This window comes from Euprymna scolopes, chromosome 38, assembly GCF_053919585.1.
Source record: "Euprymna scolopes isolate OS-2025 chromosome 38, ASM5391958v1, whole genome shotgun sequence".
Taxonomy (NCBI): Eukaryota; Metazoa; Mollusca; class Cephalopoda; order Sepiida; family Sepiolidae; genus Euprymna; species Euprymna scolopes.
Genome location: NC_136519.1, coordinates 18,638,006 through 18,658,102, shown reverse-complemented (window position 1 = coordinate 18,658,102; position 20,097 = coordinate 18,638,006). Strand labels below are relative to the sequence as shown.

The window sequence follows — 20,097 nt, the reverse complement described above, 5'->3', positions numbered from 1 at the left end:
AAGTGATAGAAACAATTAGCCCTCATCTAAAATATTAAAAACTTTTAGTACTTGTTTTTTTTTTTACATAGGCGTCACCATTTATGGTAATAAGTATGGTAGTACTTATTAATTTATCTCCTTTCGGTCACTTTTATATTTTAAATAAATACAATGGATACTATTTTCATAGAAATGTTTAAAAATTCGTTTTTGCTGCATGTTTTTTTTTTTTTGTTTTTTTTCATCCCCTAAAAAAAACCTAAATTTTTGGCATTATCCAAAAAAAATATCAGCTTTATCAAAACATTTGTTGATTCCGTGGAATTTCAAATCTTCAATTTATTTTTCGTTCATGGATATTTCTCATTTCTTAGAATTTCCATGGGTCCTGCTAGTGTTTGAGTTTTAAAAAATTGTAGGTGACATTCTGTTAGATATATTCTAAGAATGTCCTGAAAATGAAGATTGTGGATGCTTATGTATTGTATGTAATCTGAAGACATAACTTTGGAAAACTTATTAGCCATTTAATTATTGATTTCACATAGTAATTAATATTAAATCAGACAGTGCAATACAAAAAAGTGATTGTAAGTAGATTTCTATTATGGTTCTGAATTTTTGAGATGAGGATTATTTGGATTCTTTGAACTGCTGTTCTCATCTTATTTTCACGTTTCATTTGATTTAACCTTTGACCTTCTTCAGGTGTATCTTGTTGAACTCTAGAATCTGCACAAAATTCTGAATGGAACCCTTGATTTAATCCATAGGGTAGCTTGCTCTCATTCTCTCAGCCATGTCTGAGTACTACACCATGGTCCTTGAATAAAGTGTTTGTTAAAATTCAGTTGTGAGTTACGTTCTTCTGGGGGTGAAGGTTCAATCCTCAATGCAGACGACACTTAAAATATAATTGCAAATTATTTAAGACTTCTACCCAATCATGGTTGACGAAATGAGAACAAGCAACCCTCATGGATTAAATAAAAAGTTTCGTTAGAAATTCTGTGCAAATTCCATTATGAGGTTACATCAACTGAAATGTGAAAGTAACACTCAATATTAGAACAGTAGTCTGAAGAATCCAAATATGAATAAATTTCGACTGCATTTCTTGTAGTTTTTTAGTTAAAATATGCAGACTTTTGACTGGATGGTGAGTGGGGGGTTGTTACTCCGATTTCCATCCTTAATTAGTTAGCAAAGATTGGCTAAAGTCTCACAATTGCAAAAGTTGAACAAAACTAAAAATGTAATTTTTTTAAAACATGAGAATTTTATATGTACCTTTTTGTTTATACCAGTTAATAAAATAATGAAAAATCTAAAATTTATTTTTGCTGAAAATGCTTTTAATTTTTCAAACTTGAAAACTTTATAAAAAAAAAAAAAAAAATGGTATATGTAAATTAATTTGCCAAATATTTTTCGCCTGTTATGTTTTAAGGTTAGTCATATTCCAAAATTACGAAAATTGATCAGTTTTTTTTATATAGAAAATCATGTTTTTAGTGATCATAGCCATTATAAGGCTGATATTTTAGATCTGTAATTCAAATTTAGTTGTCTCTTTTTTAAATATGACGATCATGACATTATTTTATTTCTTTCTTTTTTTTTTTTTAAGAAATGTCCAAAATATTTTAAATGATCCCACCATCATGCAGCAGATTCATCAAATGTCACAAACCATCAAAAAGACAGAGCAGCTAAAAAATGAACTCAACATACAAGAACAACTTCGACAGCAACTTTTAAAGCAGCAAGAACAGGAATTTAATCAACAAATTAGTCAGGTGAGTCGCACAATATTTATAATTTTATTACATTTGTAGTCGACACGACAAATCATGTTTGTTATGGGTGATTATTACACAGCTTCAATTTATAGTATCGTGTGTACGTGTTATTACATTTGCGTAAAATTTACCATTTTAAATATGTTATAGAAGTATTTTTATTTTTTATTATTGCTGTTTCACCCCAAACAAGGGCCACTTAGTCACAAGTAGCTACTATTTGGGATCAGATTTGCAGGGATACTATCTAGGGAGTTGGGCAACAATATGTCTGTTCACATTACACCTTAATTTCTGCGTATCAGTACAGTCAGAGAAGCAGGGGCCCTGGAGGGAATTCCAAAGTGCAGCAGTTTGAGGGGAAAAGGCTATTCGAGTAGAAGGCTTTACAGCATCTAGGGATCTCTACGGTGTAGGAGTGGGATTTTACTTCTTGGGAGGTTGGGACACTACTAGTCTCTCGAACACTGCTAACCACGTCTGCTTCGTTGATATGCAAATTGATGCATATGAAACTATAGTTTCTTCCACTAGCTGTTGTGGATTTTGTTTCAGGAGCTCATGTCCTAGTCGTTTTGCTGTACTATGTGTTCTGGAGCTTACTGGTAGTTTCAACGTTAAATCTAGTGGCACTAGCTTATGATCATGGCATCCGCATACAATGATGAATGAAATCTGTACAATAGGGAAAAATAATTAGTATAAGAAGAACCTTTCACATTAGAAAATCTGGTAAATAGTTTAGCTAGTCGAAAATAACCAAATGCCCCCCCCCCAAAAAAAACATACACACTTTATTTAAAAAAAAAAAAAATCTCTTTAGAAAAGACAAAGGTTGGTCCACAACTTTGATGAAATCGCAAATTTGTCACCTAATTGGAGTCTAGAATGGAGATTATCAACCAAAAGTGAATGTTTACAAAAAAAAAAAAAAAACTGCAGAGGGACAAAAAATAAGAAAAAAGGAGCTTTATGATACAATACATACACGAGCCAAGCTAAAAAAAAAAAAAAGTGGAAAGTAAAGGAACTAACCTACTATAGTCTTAACGAATTCAAAAAAGATCAGTGTTTGTTTCACCTGCCCAATATTCTTTGTCTCGTGCATGTCTAAATATCACTCAAAATTAGTTCCATTCAAATGACACAAACACAAAACTTTCATCCATTTTTCGTTGAAAGTACAGCAAGTTATAATTAAATGCAAGAGACATCTGAAAAGTGAATAATACACCTGTAGATGATTGGAGGACACATCAATTAAAACGTTAATGTTTAGGAGGTTGATGGACTGAAAAAATTTAACAATGTAACCCCCACTCCACTTCCCACCCATTCCATAAAAAAGTAAATTTCATTTATAAAAATAAAATGTTAAAAATTTTTTTTTTTTTTTTTTTTTTTACATACTACAGTTAAATTTGGTACATTATTATCTAAATATTAATTTACTTGTCTGTACGTCCAGTGTCACAAAAAAAAACATCATTATGGCAACCATCAATTAATGAGAAACGAATTACCTCCCTTTATAGTCACTCTTTATCAAATGATTAAAACCATTTCCTCTCTCAAAATTTTCAACAACAAAAAAAATGGTTGTCTGTTTAGTTTCAAATTGGCTATTTTATCTTATAATTTATAAAAAGTCATGTTAAGCTTTAAGTTTTTATTATATTTTATTTTCAAAATTTAATTTAAATTTGTAAGTTATATAAAAAAAAAAAATGGGAGGGGGATTTGCCTGGGCGTAAAATACACTTAAAAATGATATTTTATTTTGTCCAGATTTCGTATATTATAGTCATGATTTCAAAAGTCAAAAGAATTTGGGTGCTATCAGCTAGAACCGAAATCAAAATTGTAGCATCCAAAGCTGGTGATGTTACTACAGTACCAACGTGACGCGCATGTGAACTGATTAAAAATGAAAAATGGACTTTTATTTTCAATTTTTACTCATTTTTGACCTTTTTAAAAACTATTTTAACTGGCTACAGACACATAAAAAGACAGTCCCATAAAAAATTCAATCATTTGAGGCCCCTAGCACCACTCTACGACTTTTAGTCTGTTTTAAAAGTATTTTAATGGTAGATGCTCTGGCAAACTACAAGCCCTCGTACCCCTTCAACATAAATGCCCCCACAAACCCGATAAGCAGCAAAATCTCACCCCTACACAGTAGAGATCTCCAGATGCCCGAAAGTCTTCTACTCTAACAGTTTCTTCTCCAGAACTGCTAGACTTTGGAATTCCCTTCTGGATTCCTGATTCCCTGACTGTATTGACACGGAAAAGTTCAAGTGTAATGTAAACAGACATCTTGCTGCTCAACTCCCTACATAGTATCCTTGCAATTATGTACCAGATAGTAGCCCTCTACACTAAAGTTGCACTGTGCCTTGTTTGGGGTGAAAATGCAATAATAATAAAAAAAAGTATTGGAAAAGATAGTTTGAAAATGTGGAGACACAAAGACATATATCCTTTTATAGATTATTTAGAAAATAAAACGTGTTGAATTCTCATAGAAAAAAAAAATTTTTTTAAATCGATTCTTTTTAGCTTTAAAAGGTTAAAAAAAGAATTTGCTAAAAACTTATTTGAAATTTGCTATTTTTTATACATTTCATTTTATTTTTTATGTGTTTTAAAAATGTTTAACTACTGTGAAATTTCCACACGTTCTGCTAGTTATTATTGATATGTCTTATGATTGGATTTTTCTGATTTCTAATTTTAGGATGTTGCTCCACCAATCCCACATCATATGCCTGTACCACCTCAGATGCCTCCTCAACCTCCTCCTGCTCAGATGATTCAGCCTCAGGCTCCTAATATGCATCATCCACCTATGCCATATTATGTGCCAGAGCCTCAATATCCACCTCCTCCTAGTCAAAATGATCTCCCCGACATTATGGAATTGGACAGTCGTCATGACCGACATTATAACCAAATGTCCAATGCTGATGTTATTGTGATTGATGACGCACCTGATCGCCATAAGCCATCCCGTAATAGAGATCGATCAAGGTCTAGGTAGGTCTCCTACTTTTTCTTTTCTTTTTTGGACATCCTTGATCTTGCATTTCTTTTTGTATGCATGAAAAATTAGTAAAACATTATAAATGAAAGATCAATATGATTTGTTTTTCAGATCGCCTCGACGGAAGAAGAGGTCAAGGTCAAGATCGAGATCTAAAGAACGACGAAGGCGATCTCGGTCACGTGAACGAGACCGGGATCGAGGTGGAGATCGGGAAAGAGACAGGGATAGACGCAAGAGATCACGGTAAGCTATATTTTGTTTCTCTAAATATGAATTTTAGTCAATTTTCTTTGACGGTGCATTGGTACGTTAAGAATCATAATTAATATTAATGTTAATAATAAGTCAGCTAGCATACTTCCTTACTTCTGGCGTGGCTGCTACCAGAAGCGGTGAACGAGATAAATCAGTTCCTTTGCTTTTTGTAGAATTTCATAAACACATTCCTTATAAAAATAAATACTTATTTTAAAAATTTTTTATTAAAACTACAATAAAGGACTAATTTTTATTTATTTGTTCAATTTTATTGTATGTTTTTCAATAATATCCTTTTTACTTGTATTTTATTTCAATAAATTTCTTCACAATAGAAATTCTTAAAGAATAATAAATATGAAGAAACTTATTTGCCTTGTCACCACTTCTGGTAGCAGCCACGCAGGAAGTTAGGAAGTACATTAGCTGACTATAACCTTAATATTAATTTTATAATATCTAACAAAGCAACTTTTACTCAAATTATGCAATTACAAATGATTATTGTTAGTGATGTATGAATGACACATTTAATATACAAAAGTTCTTCCTGTAAAATTTTAAATTCAATCATTTTGTAACCTTTGCAACGATTAGTGATGTTGGAGTACGGCGTAATACCATTAACACACCAATTTTTGCTAGATCACTGAAGTTAAGCAACATTGAGCCTGGTCATATCAGATGGGCGATCATTTGGGAATACCAGGCGCTGTATGTAGGACATTAACACCTTCCTGCAAGAACATCATCTCCCCTAACTATACATTGACTGGGGACTGCTTGTGAATTTGATATTCCCTAGAAATTTCAACCTGCCTAGGGTTAATACCATTGGTTATAATTAGGAATAATAGTATTAGCATATTCTATCCCTTATTGCATGTTATTTCATATTATTACCAAAGTTTCAGAACCTGTGTGATTTTAGTAATGGTAATATTAGTAATATTTTTACCCAAACCATCTGCCCCACAGCAAACTCGATGGCATCTTAAAGATGATTCATGTCAAAATTCTGTCAAATTGTTTTGGAACTCAAGACACAGCGAAAATATTCAATTATATGAGAGTAAATAAAGTTTACAATATTTTTGGTATGCTGGAAGCTGCCACCAATCCTTACATCGTGCCACATTTCCTTCAGGATTTGGAGCAATCTTTTCTATGTGCGTCTCTCCATAGCATTGAAACCTGGAACCCAAATGCTTCTGATTTGTAATGGCTTCAGCGTAATAACCATTCCATGATTCCAGATGGATGTGCGTCAGAAAACTAGAGGAAAGAATACCTTTAATTGTGCATTATCAGAAGCTTTGTCTTTGTGAGATTTTGGATGCCTTACATGGTCTGTATCTCAGGTGGTTTGGGCATGTGCAACATACCTACTTTTACATCAACTCGATAATAGACCTAGATAGTCCAGGCATTAGGGAGCATGGTAGAGCACTGGAGACTTTGCTCGAGGGTTGAAGAAGTGATTTGATTACATTCAGTATGTCTGATATAAACCTTTTGTAGTACACTGTATGGAAAGTAGATGTGAGATAGTGTCTGGTGTTGCTCACCCTGGAGTTTGGGATATTTGCAGCACCTTAAGTATCAAAGCCTTATGGTTGTATTTGCTTTTGCCATGAATGTTTTTAGCTTATTTCGACCGTTGAAAGCAGTACATGTAAGTGCACTAATGAGATGTATGCTAGGATATGTTTAAATGTTGTCAAGCTTTTCCATGTTTTTTTAATTTTTCTGATAATATCTCCAATTTTTTGTTATAGATCTCGTGAAAGAGAGAGGGAGCGCCAGAGAGAAAAAGAAAGAGAACGAAGACGTAAAGGATTGCCTAATATCAAAGAAAGAACGCTTAGTGGTAAGTAAAAACTTTTTTTTCCCATTCAACTTCATTCCCATTAAAACAAAATAATGAATTCTAGCTAAATCTTGTCCTGCTATTAATTTTTAAAATCTATATGCGAGTAATTTTATTTATTTATTTATTTTGTTAGATATCTCCATATTTAACTATCTTTTAGACTAGTAGGCCGCCCGGCATTGCCTGGCCACAAAATATACTTGTATATGATATTTTGATTAATGCAGATTTTGTATTTATTATATTGGGCCCAATATATAGTAATGATTGAAAAAGTTAAAAAAAAAAAAAATGTTTAGTTCACAATTTACTTTTTCCTTTGACGTTAATGCCTGAGCTATGAAGACATGTTTACTGTAAGGCTAAAAATTAAAACATTAATCAATAACTTACGTTACGCATGCATATTTATAATGCTGTCGTTCGACCATCACCTGGCCAATTCCATTTCTATAATTTTCACATTTTTACACCGATTCCCCCCCCCCCCCCGGCTAAAACCCAAATATAAAATTTCATATGGGTTCGAATACCCTATATATTAAGTTTCATAGTTTAGTAGTAATAATTTTTTTAAACAAATATATACGCGTATATATATATATATATATAGTTTTGTGTTTACTATAACCTTTTTATGCAAATATTACGCAAGTATAAATCATGTAGAATATCTGCATGAATATAATTACACGTGATAGTTAACTAAAGATGATCATCCCCTAAGAAAATGGAAAAAAATTAACAGGGAATTAAACGAATGTTTAAAAGAATATGCAAATTAGCTAAATCCTTTGCAGATGAATGCAATTCCATGACCCATATATAACAAAGTTGTATTTTCTTTTAAATAAATAAAAAAAATTTTTTAAATGAACATCCATCCACAAAAACTCCCAAATTTATAGGTTCAACCCTTAAATAATCCATCCACAATCTTCTCTTTTCTCCCTTCCTTTTCAGTCTTACTTCCTCCTGCGTACATAGGCTTTGAAATCTTTCTTGCTAATGAATTTCTACTATGTTCAAGTATTTAAAAAGTATTTTCATGGCAAGTGCTCATCAGATCCAATTTATGGTCCTCTACCTCACCAAACTTTCAGAAAAAACACTCGTCTAGTTGAAAACACTATCAATAATTTCCCCTACTCTTTATCTGTGCCTAAACCTAAACATAGATTCCATGAACAAAGCTTCTTTCGTAGAACTGCACACCTGTGGAACTCTCTTCCGTTTGCCTGCTTTCCAGCTAACTACAATATGGTCATCTTTTAGTCCAACATAAACAAGTTCTTGATGAGCCGTCCCCTTAAGTAATCCAATTTACCAAATTTCACTACTAATGATTACTATGATATTGTCCCATTGACTACTGTACACTCATTAACCCTTATCCTTGGGTGGCCCTCGGGCCTTGATAAGTGGTGACTGTTTTGTAAAAGATAAAAAGTTTAATGAATTTTGCAATGTAACTAGTACTAGTCTTACGTTTAAATACAAGTTTATTTATTACTAGCATTGCTCAAGTGTAAAATATGCTTAAATATGATATTTTAATTCGTCCAGATTTCGTATATATTATTATAGTCGTGATTTTAAAATTTAAAAAGAAAAAGTATTTAGGTGCCAGCAGTTAAAAACCGAAACTAGCATTCAAAGCTGGTGAAGTTACCACTGTACCAATGTGACACATAAACTAATTACAAATAAAGTATGAATGTACAAAATGTTTAACGATTTTTTTTTTTTTTTTTTTCAATTTTGACCCATTTTTTGACCCCTTAAAAACAATTTTAACTGACTAAAGACCCATAAAAGAATAGCCTGGAAAAATCCAATCATTTGAGGTCCCTTGCGCCGCTCTGCAACTTTTAGTTTCGGAAGAGATAGTTTGAAAATATGGAGATAGACACAGATATATAGCTGTTTTTTTATATTAGATTAGAAATTTATGTAAACCAAACACTGCGTGTATGTGTGTGTGTAATTTTTTAAAATTTTTTACTTTAATGAATTTTATTTACCCTAAAAATATAGTCTGGCTAACCTTAATAGGTCTTTATCAAGCAATTTTTTTTTTTTTTTTTAATGTGACTGAAGTAGAAATCAGAAGGGTGTTGATTCAGGGATGGTCTGAAAGTCTTTATTTTTAATAATTAAATCAAATTCTAAATGAAATAGAAAGTGGCAATGCTTTTGTTTGGCCATGTGTAAGACTTCAAGATTTTCAGATCATCTCGAATCATACCCTTCCAATGCCTACTAAATCACAAGAGATTTTTTATATTCCTATTTGAATTCTTTAGACTCCTGTTCTAATCTTAAGTGTTATTTTCACAATGTTCGGTGGATGTAACCTCCGACCTTCTTCAGGTATATCTTGTTGAACTTGGGAATCCTTTGGGTAAAATAACATTCCAGATGAAAACATTAGCCCAAAGAATCCAAATAATATGAATAATTTTCATCTAAAAAAAAAAAAATAAAGATTTTTATATCTGATGAAAACATAAGAATGGAAAAAAGGGGAAAAAAAAAGGAGCTTAATAAAAACCTATTATGGTTGAAAGCCCACTGACCTCTTTCAGGTAAAATTTATTTTAAAGCAAAACAATATCTCGAAAGATTTCTGATATTCAAAATGATATTTAAAAAAAAAAAAAAAAAAAAAAAAAACATGCCAATATATTATGATTTTAATTGTTTCCTTTTTCAGTTTGTACCAGGACTATATGGCTCGGCCATGTTGCAAAAGTGACCACTGAAGATGAACTCCGGTTAGAAATTGAAAAATATGGTGCTGTCGAGAGTATAAATGTAAGGAATCACTTGTTACATGTTTATAATTTGCCATCAATTTTAATGACAAAGAAAAATCTTACATTTTCCGTACAAAAAAAATCTTATGGTTATATTTGCAGTGCTTTGACCAATATCTTGCTTTATCTTTTTCAGATGCATTTGTATTGAATTTCAAATTGAACCATTTATTCACTCTAGGGAGATAGATTGTTCTCACTCTGTCAGCCATGATTAAGTAGAAAAGTTTATTTTTAATTATTGCCTAGAAGACTACCACTTAAAACTGATTGTGTATTGTTATGCTATGGGTTCATATGGACAGTTCAGTTCTTATGCAGAATTTCTTTTATATTAAAAAAAAAAAAAAAAAAATCTGTATGATATACATACCCGTGGAGAAAGGAAAATATATTCCAAAAATCATATAAATTGGTCAAATAAGAAAATCAAATTTTATGAGTATCTTAGGAATTACTGTCTTGCCCACCATTTTGGGAAAAAAATAATTTCAAAACAAAGGGAGATAACTCAATAATTCTTACTAGATTTGTTATAATACGTATGAAATCTTATTAATCTTATTAAAATGGTTTTCACTATAAAAATAAAATTACTTGATCAATTTATGTGATTTTAGAATATGTTTTTGTTTAGTCATGGGTACATGTCATACAGATTTTTCTTTAATTCATTAATAAATGCGGAATACTGGACAAGAATCAAAATTTTATTTAGAATTTTGTAATCCTCAAAAGTAACCTTGTGCGGTATTACTACTTATTAATATAACAATTTATAAAATAATTATCCACATTTTGCAATCTACAACTCTTCAGCATATCAAGTTTGCCATGATTAGAAACTGCGATCATAGTTACTGCAACCTAGTGCTCTCTTATATATACAGGGTGTCCAAATTGACGTCGTTTAAAATGCCAATACTTCGGAAATTACTCGGTGTATCTTAATGAAACTGCACAAACTTTGTTGAACATAAGTTTTATTTGTTAGCATTTCAAAGAAAAAAGTTTTGTAGATTCTACGACCAATTTCATAATTTTCACAAGTGTTCAAGATGAGCGCCGCGTGTGACTCTGCACGCATCAAGTCGGTAATCAAACTTGTACCAAATATGTTACAGCATGTCTTAATGACATCATCCAGTGCGGAAGTGATTTTCTTTTGAAGTTAGCAAGAAGAGGGGGACATAGATGTGTTCTTTCACATATCCTGCAGAATGACGTCAAATTTTTTGGAACACTCTGTGTATATATATATATATAGAGAGAGAGAGAGAAGAGACATCCTCATATATAACGTATAATACGAGTGATGATATTGTCTTAGCATTTAGGTAAATACTTTGCTGACGATTTGAACATGTCTCTATTGTTAAAAACAAGTACAAACAACATTAACATGTACACATTCTTTCTTATATCTGGTTGGCACATTGTTAATATAACAACTGCAATGAGAATAGTTAGAATATGTTTTGGTTGATGTATCTTGTTAAACGAGAGGAGGGGGGTATGCACAGAATTTTGAACAGAAATTTAATCGGCAGGGGTAGTATGCTGACGAAATGAGAGCATGCTATTCCAGTAGATTGAATAGAAGTCCTAAATAATTCACAATTATATTTTGAGTGGCACCCGCACTGATGATTGAACTTTCAACCTTCAGAAGAGTGTAACTTAAAACTGAATTACCAAGTACTTTATCCACTATGCCATGGGTCCTTGCAGTAAATTCTAGCATGAATTTCAAGTCTTGAACCTATTTTTAGATGTACAATCTTACTACTTATCACTACACACACACACACACACAAAACTATTACTACCTATTATTGCTATATATGATCTATTATTTGTAATTATCTATTACTAGCAGGGAGACCCAACATTGACTGGGATTGAATGATGATCAATGAATATTTCCCTCATTTTTATTGTCATTGAAATCGGTGAAATCGCCCATTTTTGAATGTAATCAATTCATAGCCTGCTCTAGTTTGAAACTCATCATGGTGCATTGAGAGAAAGCTTCACATTTCTCTCATAGTGACTTAGTCCACAATATATTGTAGTCTGCATTGCATTGTAGAAAACCTACTTTTATAGATAATGGCTTGAATTAAAGTTTAAAATGCAAAAGTCAAATATCATGCTTCAATTGTGCTTTAAACAGAAACACTCATTTTGAATATGCTCCTGTCATATCAAAGAACCTACTGTTGATTTTATATATTGGGCCTTTTGGCTTAAAACTTCTTAAATGCACTTAGGATGTTAGGCTGTATAAGGTGTTAACTTTAGTCAAAATCGCCTGTTCCTTTCATTATATTATTTTTGTTATTAATTATCAATGACATTCCTATACAAAACCTGTCTAAAAACACTGCCAGACACATAAAATACCCTTGTGTGAAATTTTTATAAAAATCGGCCCAGCCGTTTTTGAGTCTATTGGAGACTAACTCACATGCACACAGTTCCTTTTATATAATAGTGATTTATAATTAATGGTTCCCATGATACACTTGAAGAAAGTTGGAGGTTACATTGGCTGAAACGTTAAAATAATACTGAAGATGAGAACAGTAATTTGAATTATTTAAATAATACGAATAATCTTCATTGACTAATACACGTTATTAATTCCAATACATGCCATGCTTTCGTTCACTCAAAAGTCAATAGATACCCCCTGTAAGAGTAGCTGCAAGTGTAATTGTGAGACAAGTGTTTGAGACACCCTTATCTAGAAATGCTGACAGGACTGTCCAGGCACTTTTTATAAGTCAGTGCCCCTCCCCCTCCCGGGGGGGGCACTCTGACTTCTAAATCTTACTTTCCGACCCCGATTTCTAAGTTCTTGCTGTGGGAGAGAACTAAAAACCCTTGTTAGAGGAATAAAGAGAGAAAAAAGAAATCTCTGGTTAAGGTGAAATATCACCGAAACTTTATATAAAATGTTTTTTTTTTTTTTTTAAATCCTGCATTGTACTGGCTTTCAAAATTACAGATATATTAAAGAGGAAAAGAAAAATCACTTCAAAAAAGTATTTTTTTGTAATGATAATTCACAAAATAATTTTTTTACTATACATTTCTCATATGAATTGTAAATGTTAGGTTAAAATTGAAGGAAAAAAAAGGCAACTGAAAGGACATAAATCCATTTAGAAAATCTGTATATGACGTGTTAAAGATCATCATAGGATATGACGTGTTAAAGATTATCATAGGATGTGACTGATGTGACAAATTACTGACATCAGTGCCAGATAACTAAAATAATGACTAATATTTTAGTTGTTTAGAGATTTAGAAATTCATTACAAGTTAACAATTTATTAATTTATAAATATCTGTAAATTTTTTGTTTATATAATTTTCATTTATTTTAGTTAAATTTTTTTTTGTTTTCCATTTTATTTAGATGATTCCACCCAGGGGTTGTGCGTTTGTATGTATGGCACGGCGCAAGGATGCTGCAAAAGCGGTTGAGAAATTAAAAGGCGTCAAAATTCATTCAAATCAGTTAAAGGTATGTAAACACATTTATTCCTGAATAAGAAATTGATAAAACCATTTTTCAAAATTTGGTTGATTTTTAATTTTTAGTTATTTTATAAAATGAAGTTTGAAAACACTAGTTTTATTGATAAAGTAAAACGTTTTTACTTTTCTTTAGCCGATCACATTACTTAAAATACAAATATCTCCTTGAATTAAAATCATTTATTAGAAATAAATATTATTAAATACATCTCATATATATATGACACACACACACACACAAATACATGTGTGTTTGCTAGGACATTTTTATCTTAATGCTACACAATTCTGCACAATGTAGAAAATAAGCATAAATAGAATTGAGCGTAATAGTTAAGTGAAACAAATCATTCAAATAAGAAACCATAAAAAAATGAAAAGTTAATGAATGTTTTTAAAAGCAATATGCAAATTAATCTTCATGAAGTCACTCGCATATCCAAGGCTAAGTATATTAAGGAGTTTGTTTTAATAATTTTTAAATACAATTTAACATCAAAGATTTACAAAAAATTAAATTTTATAGGTGTATAGATTAATAAAGTAAAATTTATAATACTTGGAGGTAATTTCATGTGCCCATGTATATTATCAACTGCTGCCCTGTTTTTAAAAGATGGGTCAATTGCTGAAGATACAATGCAAAAATAAGTTCATAAAAAATTCCATCTGATGTCACTGTTGCAACGAAAGTGTAATACACTTTTTTGGCCTTCAATGCAAAATATCTGTTCTGTCAAAAGATGGTTCAGTAATATTGTAGTCTACATTCATGCCAGACGTCCATAGAATCTATATTTAAAACTAATCTTGTCTGTCTTGGGGAACAGTCTCTACTAACTCCTGTCAGTTTTTGGTCTACAGGCTTGAAACTTGATATATAGGGGATTTGGATGTGTGGAAGAAATTCAGTTCGACTTTTAAATAGCTTGTAAGGAATCAAAATAGAAAAAAATTAGAATTTGGCAGGCGTAAGTTGACTTAAATATTCTTCTACTTATGTGCAAATGTACATTTTATAGCTTAAATATTATTTAACTTTTGATATGCATATGGACGTGACTCCTTGGGAAATGAATAAGCTGGAGAGTTATGTTTTCGTTTTGATTCTAACTGATGGCACCTAAGCAATGTTTTTGAAATCATTATGTATTGGGTACAATATAATAATCAATAGAGAATTGAATATAATAATAAATACGAAATCTGTATAAATTAAAATATATTTAAGCATGTTTTATGAGCAGGTAATGCTGGCCAGCTTGCTATTTGAAATATATTAAAATTTCCTGCAAGAGTTCTAGTGACAGTCCTCATCACTCATCCATTCCCTTTAAAATATATTCTCAAATGTATTAACGAGAATACTTACATATGTGTCAGTTTGAGCAAAGATGGGATAATTTAGTATGGTTTGCATTCTTGCCAAGCATCCAAAGAATGGGAATGTCACAAACTGTTATAGGGATATTGGAGATATACCACTATAACCTGATACATTCTGTGGAATTTTCATGGGTCCTGCTATCTTCTATTATATAAAGGAAAGTTGTTTGTGTGATTGTATGTACCTTAAAAACTTTTCTCATGTGCAACATAGATGCACCAACTTGTCATTGTTAGAAAGAGCAATCTCTCTGACAAATAATATCCGAAAATTAGAACAAAGCCTCAATTATTATAATTAGAAATTTTGTATTCTTTGAGGGGGGGAGGTCAGATAAAAACTTGCCCTTTAGATGCGATTTACAAACCGCACATGCGCTAATCATTCATTACCTTCTTTCGATATTGTATGATCTCTATAATTGTGAGCATATCAGTAAACGCATTCGGTTACTAACTTCAGTTATGCGAGTTCGCCAAAGGCATGAGGGACAGCATATGGGTAAGATATCTGAATGCTGTTCAAGCAGACAAATTTCAAATATCAGCTTAAAACAGGTGCTAAGCCATGATGCAGCAAAATAGCTTCCTTGTATATGTATGTATAATATATAGTAGATATAAAGCTCAATATACTAGATAGAGCAATTACTGAAATGTGAAAAATTAATGAAGAAAAATAAAATTACATAAATCCAGAATTTAATGAAAAATCCTTAACCTATGGATTTTCAAAGATAAGCACATTTTATCAAATAATAAAACTAGTTTCACTAGTTACCATGGTTTTTTAAATATATATGTATCAGAAATTTTTTTGCAAAAAATTTCAATAAAACAGATTTAAAAAAATCAATTAATGAATTAATTCGCCAATCAATGAGTTAATGAAAAAACCCTTCAAATTGTAAAAATCAAATAATTAATGAAGTTTGATAATATCCACAATGAAAAGAATGCCATCGCAGGTGTGAATGGATTATTGTAAAATTCAAAAAGTCAATAAGTCTGAAGAAATTGTACTCCATGAGGTCCAAAAATTTTCTCCAATGTAATTTGATCAGTGACTGAAATGTAATGAAATCCAGAAAGTTCAAAATAAAAATGTAGATCCATAAAATATGAAAATATCAAGAGTAAATTGTTCATACAGAATCAGTTTATAAAAGTTACCAGGCATAAAAGAATCCACTTCCAAGCCAATGAAAACGTATTGTAATTTATTCAATTGTATTTTTCCTCAGTTTTTCCTTGGTTTATTCTGTATAGTATTTAATCGATTATATATTCTATGTGATCAAATGATTCTTAGACAATACTGTGGAAGCATCTAATGCTATAAAAAGGCATCCTCCTTTTATTTATTTATTTATTTTTTTTTTTTTTAACTAATGAAAAATGTATTTTTATATATAAATGTTCTTGGAATTATTTTTAGGTTGCTTGGGCCCCTGGTATTGGTGTGAAAGATGCAGAATACAAGGATTTATGGGATGTTGACTTGGGTGTGACATACATTGCTTGGGAAAAATTGCCTCAAGATTTAACTCATTTGATGGAAGGAGGAATGATTGATGAAGAAACTGTTCCAGATCATCTCAAAGGTAAAAATATTGGGAGAAAGAACACTTTTATCCTGCATTTATACGGGTAAAATTGACTCAAAATTAGGTTAAGTTTTTTTTTTTTATTTTATTTTATTTTATTTTTTTTATTACATTTTCACCCCAAACAAGGCACATTGCCACTTTGGTGTAGGGGGGCTGGCTACTATCAGGGTCAGCAACTACTGGGACACTATGTAGGGATTTGGGCAGCAAGATGTCGGTTCACGTTGCACTTGAACTTCTGCATGTCAGTACAGTTAGGGAAGCAGGATCCTGGAATGGAATTCCAGAGTCTAGCGGTTCTGGGGAAGAAACTACTGGAGTAGAAAGATCTTTTACATCTAGGGATCTCTACAGTGTGGGGGTGGGATTTAGCTGCCTGTCGGGTTTGTCGAGGGTGTCTGCGTCGTGGGGGCACAAGTGTCTGCAGTTCGTCAAAGCATTCACCATTAAAATACTTGTAGAACAAGCAGAGGGATGCAACGTTTCGTCGATGGGACAGAGGCTGAAGCTTAGATGCCAGTTCAGGGCCTATCAGATTGGCGACTCTTTTTTGAACCTTGTCTAGGAGCGAGAGACTAGTAGTAGACGCACCAGCCCAGATGTGACAACAATACTCCATACATGGGCGAATGGTTGCCTTATAGAGATACAGGATACTTTCAGGTGTCAGTAGTTTTCTAGCATGATAGAGCCTACCTTTTTTGCAGCGGCCCTGGCAATGTTTTCAATATAATTGTTCCAGCTCATGTTTCCTGTGAACGTTAGGCCAAGCAGTTTGAAAGATGTACTCTCAGACAGGGAGTCACTGGCCATTGCTATTGGTGGCAGAGAAGGTTTCTTGTAGTTATTGAAGGAAACCAGTTTAGTCTTGGCAGCATTGAATGTGACCATCCATTTATGTCCCCATTCCACTACAGATTGGAGGTCATCTTCTAGTGTTTTTACCATTTCTTTAGATATGTGTTTATTTGTTTTCCTGTCATGCCTGTTATAGAGTGTAGTGTCATCAGCATATATACCCATCTCAGAGGCAGTTTTGTCGGGGAAGAAGTAAAAATATTGATAATTTGGAGATGTTACCGTTTCTTGCATACCTCAAAAATTATTGCCACAAGATATGGTTACATGGTGAAAGTTAGATGGTGTGTGTGTGTCTGTATATAAAAATTAATGCAATAAGTGAGCCAATTTTACTGCAAGTTAAATGCCTTATTTAGTTCAACTTCACATAATACACATACTTTTTTTTTATACTACTTATGTATATTTGATGTTAGTTTCAAGGTAAACTAACTTATATATTTGTTTTGAAAAAAGACATTTTTTTTTATTATTCATTGTATTTTAATTGAATTATTTTGATTTTAATATCTATATAATATTCTGCTAGTTCCTGAAAAAGCCAAATACAATTTTTGGAAGCCAATCTGGCATCTCTGGACAATAATTTGAGTGACTTCCCTTTGATGTAGCCTTGTTTTTGAATATCATAAATAATATATGATCATTGCTGTAATCGTGTGAGAAAGGAACTCTTATTTTCTATGTGCAACAGTTCTTCACCGAAGAAAAAAATCAGTGAAACCTTGTGTAAAAAGGGAACATTAAAAAGAAACGGCAAAAACAAAAGAACATGATCTGCCAAGAGATGCTGGACATTTTCGTATTTTTATCCATTCTTTAATTTTTGAAATTGTTTTGAGGATAAAGATGGAGTTGACATATAATAATGAAAAGCTGTTTATTTATGTTTGAATTTATTTAAAAAAAAAATTGGTGGGTGGGTTCCAGCAACGGTCTAAAATAAGTACTGTTTAAATTGGCTCTCTCCCCAAATTGAATAGTAAAGCACCATACAAACACAAATCTTTGCAGATATCATTTTAGGAACCAAGATTTTGGATCTATCTCCGTTTGGACAACTATTGATCTGTTTTATTGGCTGATTATTTTGCTATTTTTTCGTGATCTCTGCATATTGTGATATAAAGGCGTAAAATTTCTAGTGCTTTTATGCTTTTCATTTAGAGTTTACTGCTTATCAAAGCCAGAAGGCCATTCTAGAATAAGGATTATTGAGTGTTGAATAGATGACACCATAATGAAAGGTAATGGCAGAACTTTAGATGGGTTTAATTATATAAGTGGATGGCTCAACAATAACTTATTTACACTAGACATTGTAAATGACCATCTGCTAATAAATATCTTGATTGGTTGACACCCCATATTGTAATCCTTATATACAATTTTTTTTTTTTGTCAATATTTATAGGAAGGGAAGGTTCTGTGCATGGTCTACATATTTTTGTTTACGTTATATTAATGTTAACTATATACTTTTTTTGCTACATAAAGATTAAAAGCTTTTTTTTTACTTATGTGCTAATGTCTATTAGAACATTTACTATGTATAACTTTTATTTAGCAGGATTAAATCTCGAGAAATCTGATATCGCAGACACAAATAACATTGAAGAATCAGCTGCCAACTTCAAAATGAATGAAGTTAACATACCCAACACCAATGCAGCAGCTGCCGCGGCAGCTGCTGGAGCTGCTGCAGCTGCTGCTGCAGCAGCTGCTGCTGCCTCCACCACTCCTATGGCTATTCCACCTCCAGCATCTATTCCCCCTACACAACCTCCTATGCAAGGACAGCCGATGCCACGTAAGTACAATGTTAAATAATTTATCTCATCAAGAGGATCACATTAATTCTTGGAAACCCCAATTTTTTTATATCATGTTGTACTATGGCCACTGTAAAGCAGGCCTGGTCACTCAAAAATGACGTCCTGCACAAAGTACAAGGAAGAAAGATCTGTTGAACAGACTTTCAATAATAAATGAGAGCTTTAGAAAATTTAAAAAATGAAAAATAATAATTTATCGTGAAACTGAAATTAATATTAATAAAATGAAAAACAAGAATTAATTTCAAAATTTTTAAAATTAAAACAATTTGCATTAAAATATAAAAAATAAAGTTATTTTTATGAATTGAATGTGACTGGTGTTTTAAAAATGAAAACAATTTGCATTTGAAAAAAAAGAAAAATAAACATGTTGCGTACTAGTCATATTTAGAGAGAGATATTATATCATATGAGTTGCGTATTGGAAAGAGACGGGGTACATTTTAATACAGACAGATGGGGGCATTCGTATTGATGAGGGGAGATATATAGACGAGATACATTTCTAACTTCTGTGAATGTTTCTATAACATATTTTTAGAGATGAGGATTATCAATTCTTTTATCACAGGAGGAACAGTCATTACTTATGATTGCCGAGGGAGACACATTTCTTAGATGATGGAGAGACACCTTACTTAGATGGTTTTATACACAAAGTTCACGTAAACACAATTTCACTTTACCTTTGTTTTGGTAGAATGACAACACAAGACGCAGTTACAAAATGATGATGGTCCTTTATTACTTTGACCGGTCAATGATTTCACATCAAGGAATTCAAAGTCACTACATGATTTCAACTTCTAACCCTTCGCTTCCAAAGGTGGATTCCTTCTGACCAATGTCAGCTCTGTCTGTCCGACCCTCTCTCCGTTCTTCCTGTTCTGTTCTAAAAACTAGCCCCATATTGAGAACTCATCTCCCAGCCATGACGTCATTGCATTGCCGTGCATCGATCCCATGGCCTGGACATGCTTCACGTGTCTTGTTCCGCCATGTCCGAGCATGTGCTCAACTCACGTGGTCTGAACTCACATGCACTGTTCACATGTCTGCAA

General features: G+C 32.2%; 1 protein-coding gene across 4 annotated transcripts in view; it reads left to right on the top strand.

Moving 5' to 3' along the window:
* LOC145263080 (uncharacterized) overlaps nt 1–20,097 on the top strand; it is a 78,079-nt gene that overhangs the window by 47,374 nt on the left and 10,608 nt on the right. For all 4 annotated transcript variants that reach the window (XM_080119955.1, XM_080119953.1, XM_080119954.1 and 1 more), the window contains exons 8-15: nt 1,613–1,781; nt 4,531–4,829; nt 4,948–5,082; nt 6,876–6,967; nt 9,687–9,787; nt 13,220–13,327; nt 16,166–16,331; nt 18,769–19,008. In XM_080119955.1, the coding sequence (XP_079976081.1) occupies nt 1,613–1,781; nt 4,531–4,829; nt 4,948–5,082; nt 6,876–6,967; nt 9,687–9,787; nt 13,220–13,327; nt 16,166–16,331; nt 18,769–19,008 (1,310 nt within the window). The remainder of the gene's footprint in view (nt 1–1,612; nt 1,782–4,530; nt 4,830–4,947; nt 5,083–6,875; nt 6,968–9,686; nt 9,788–13,219; nt 13,328–16,165; nt 16,332–18,768; nt 19,009–20,097) is intronic.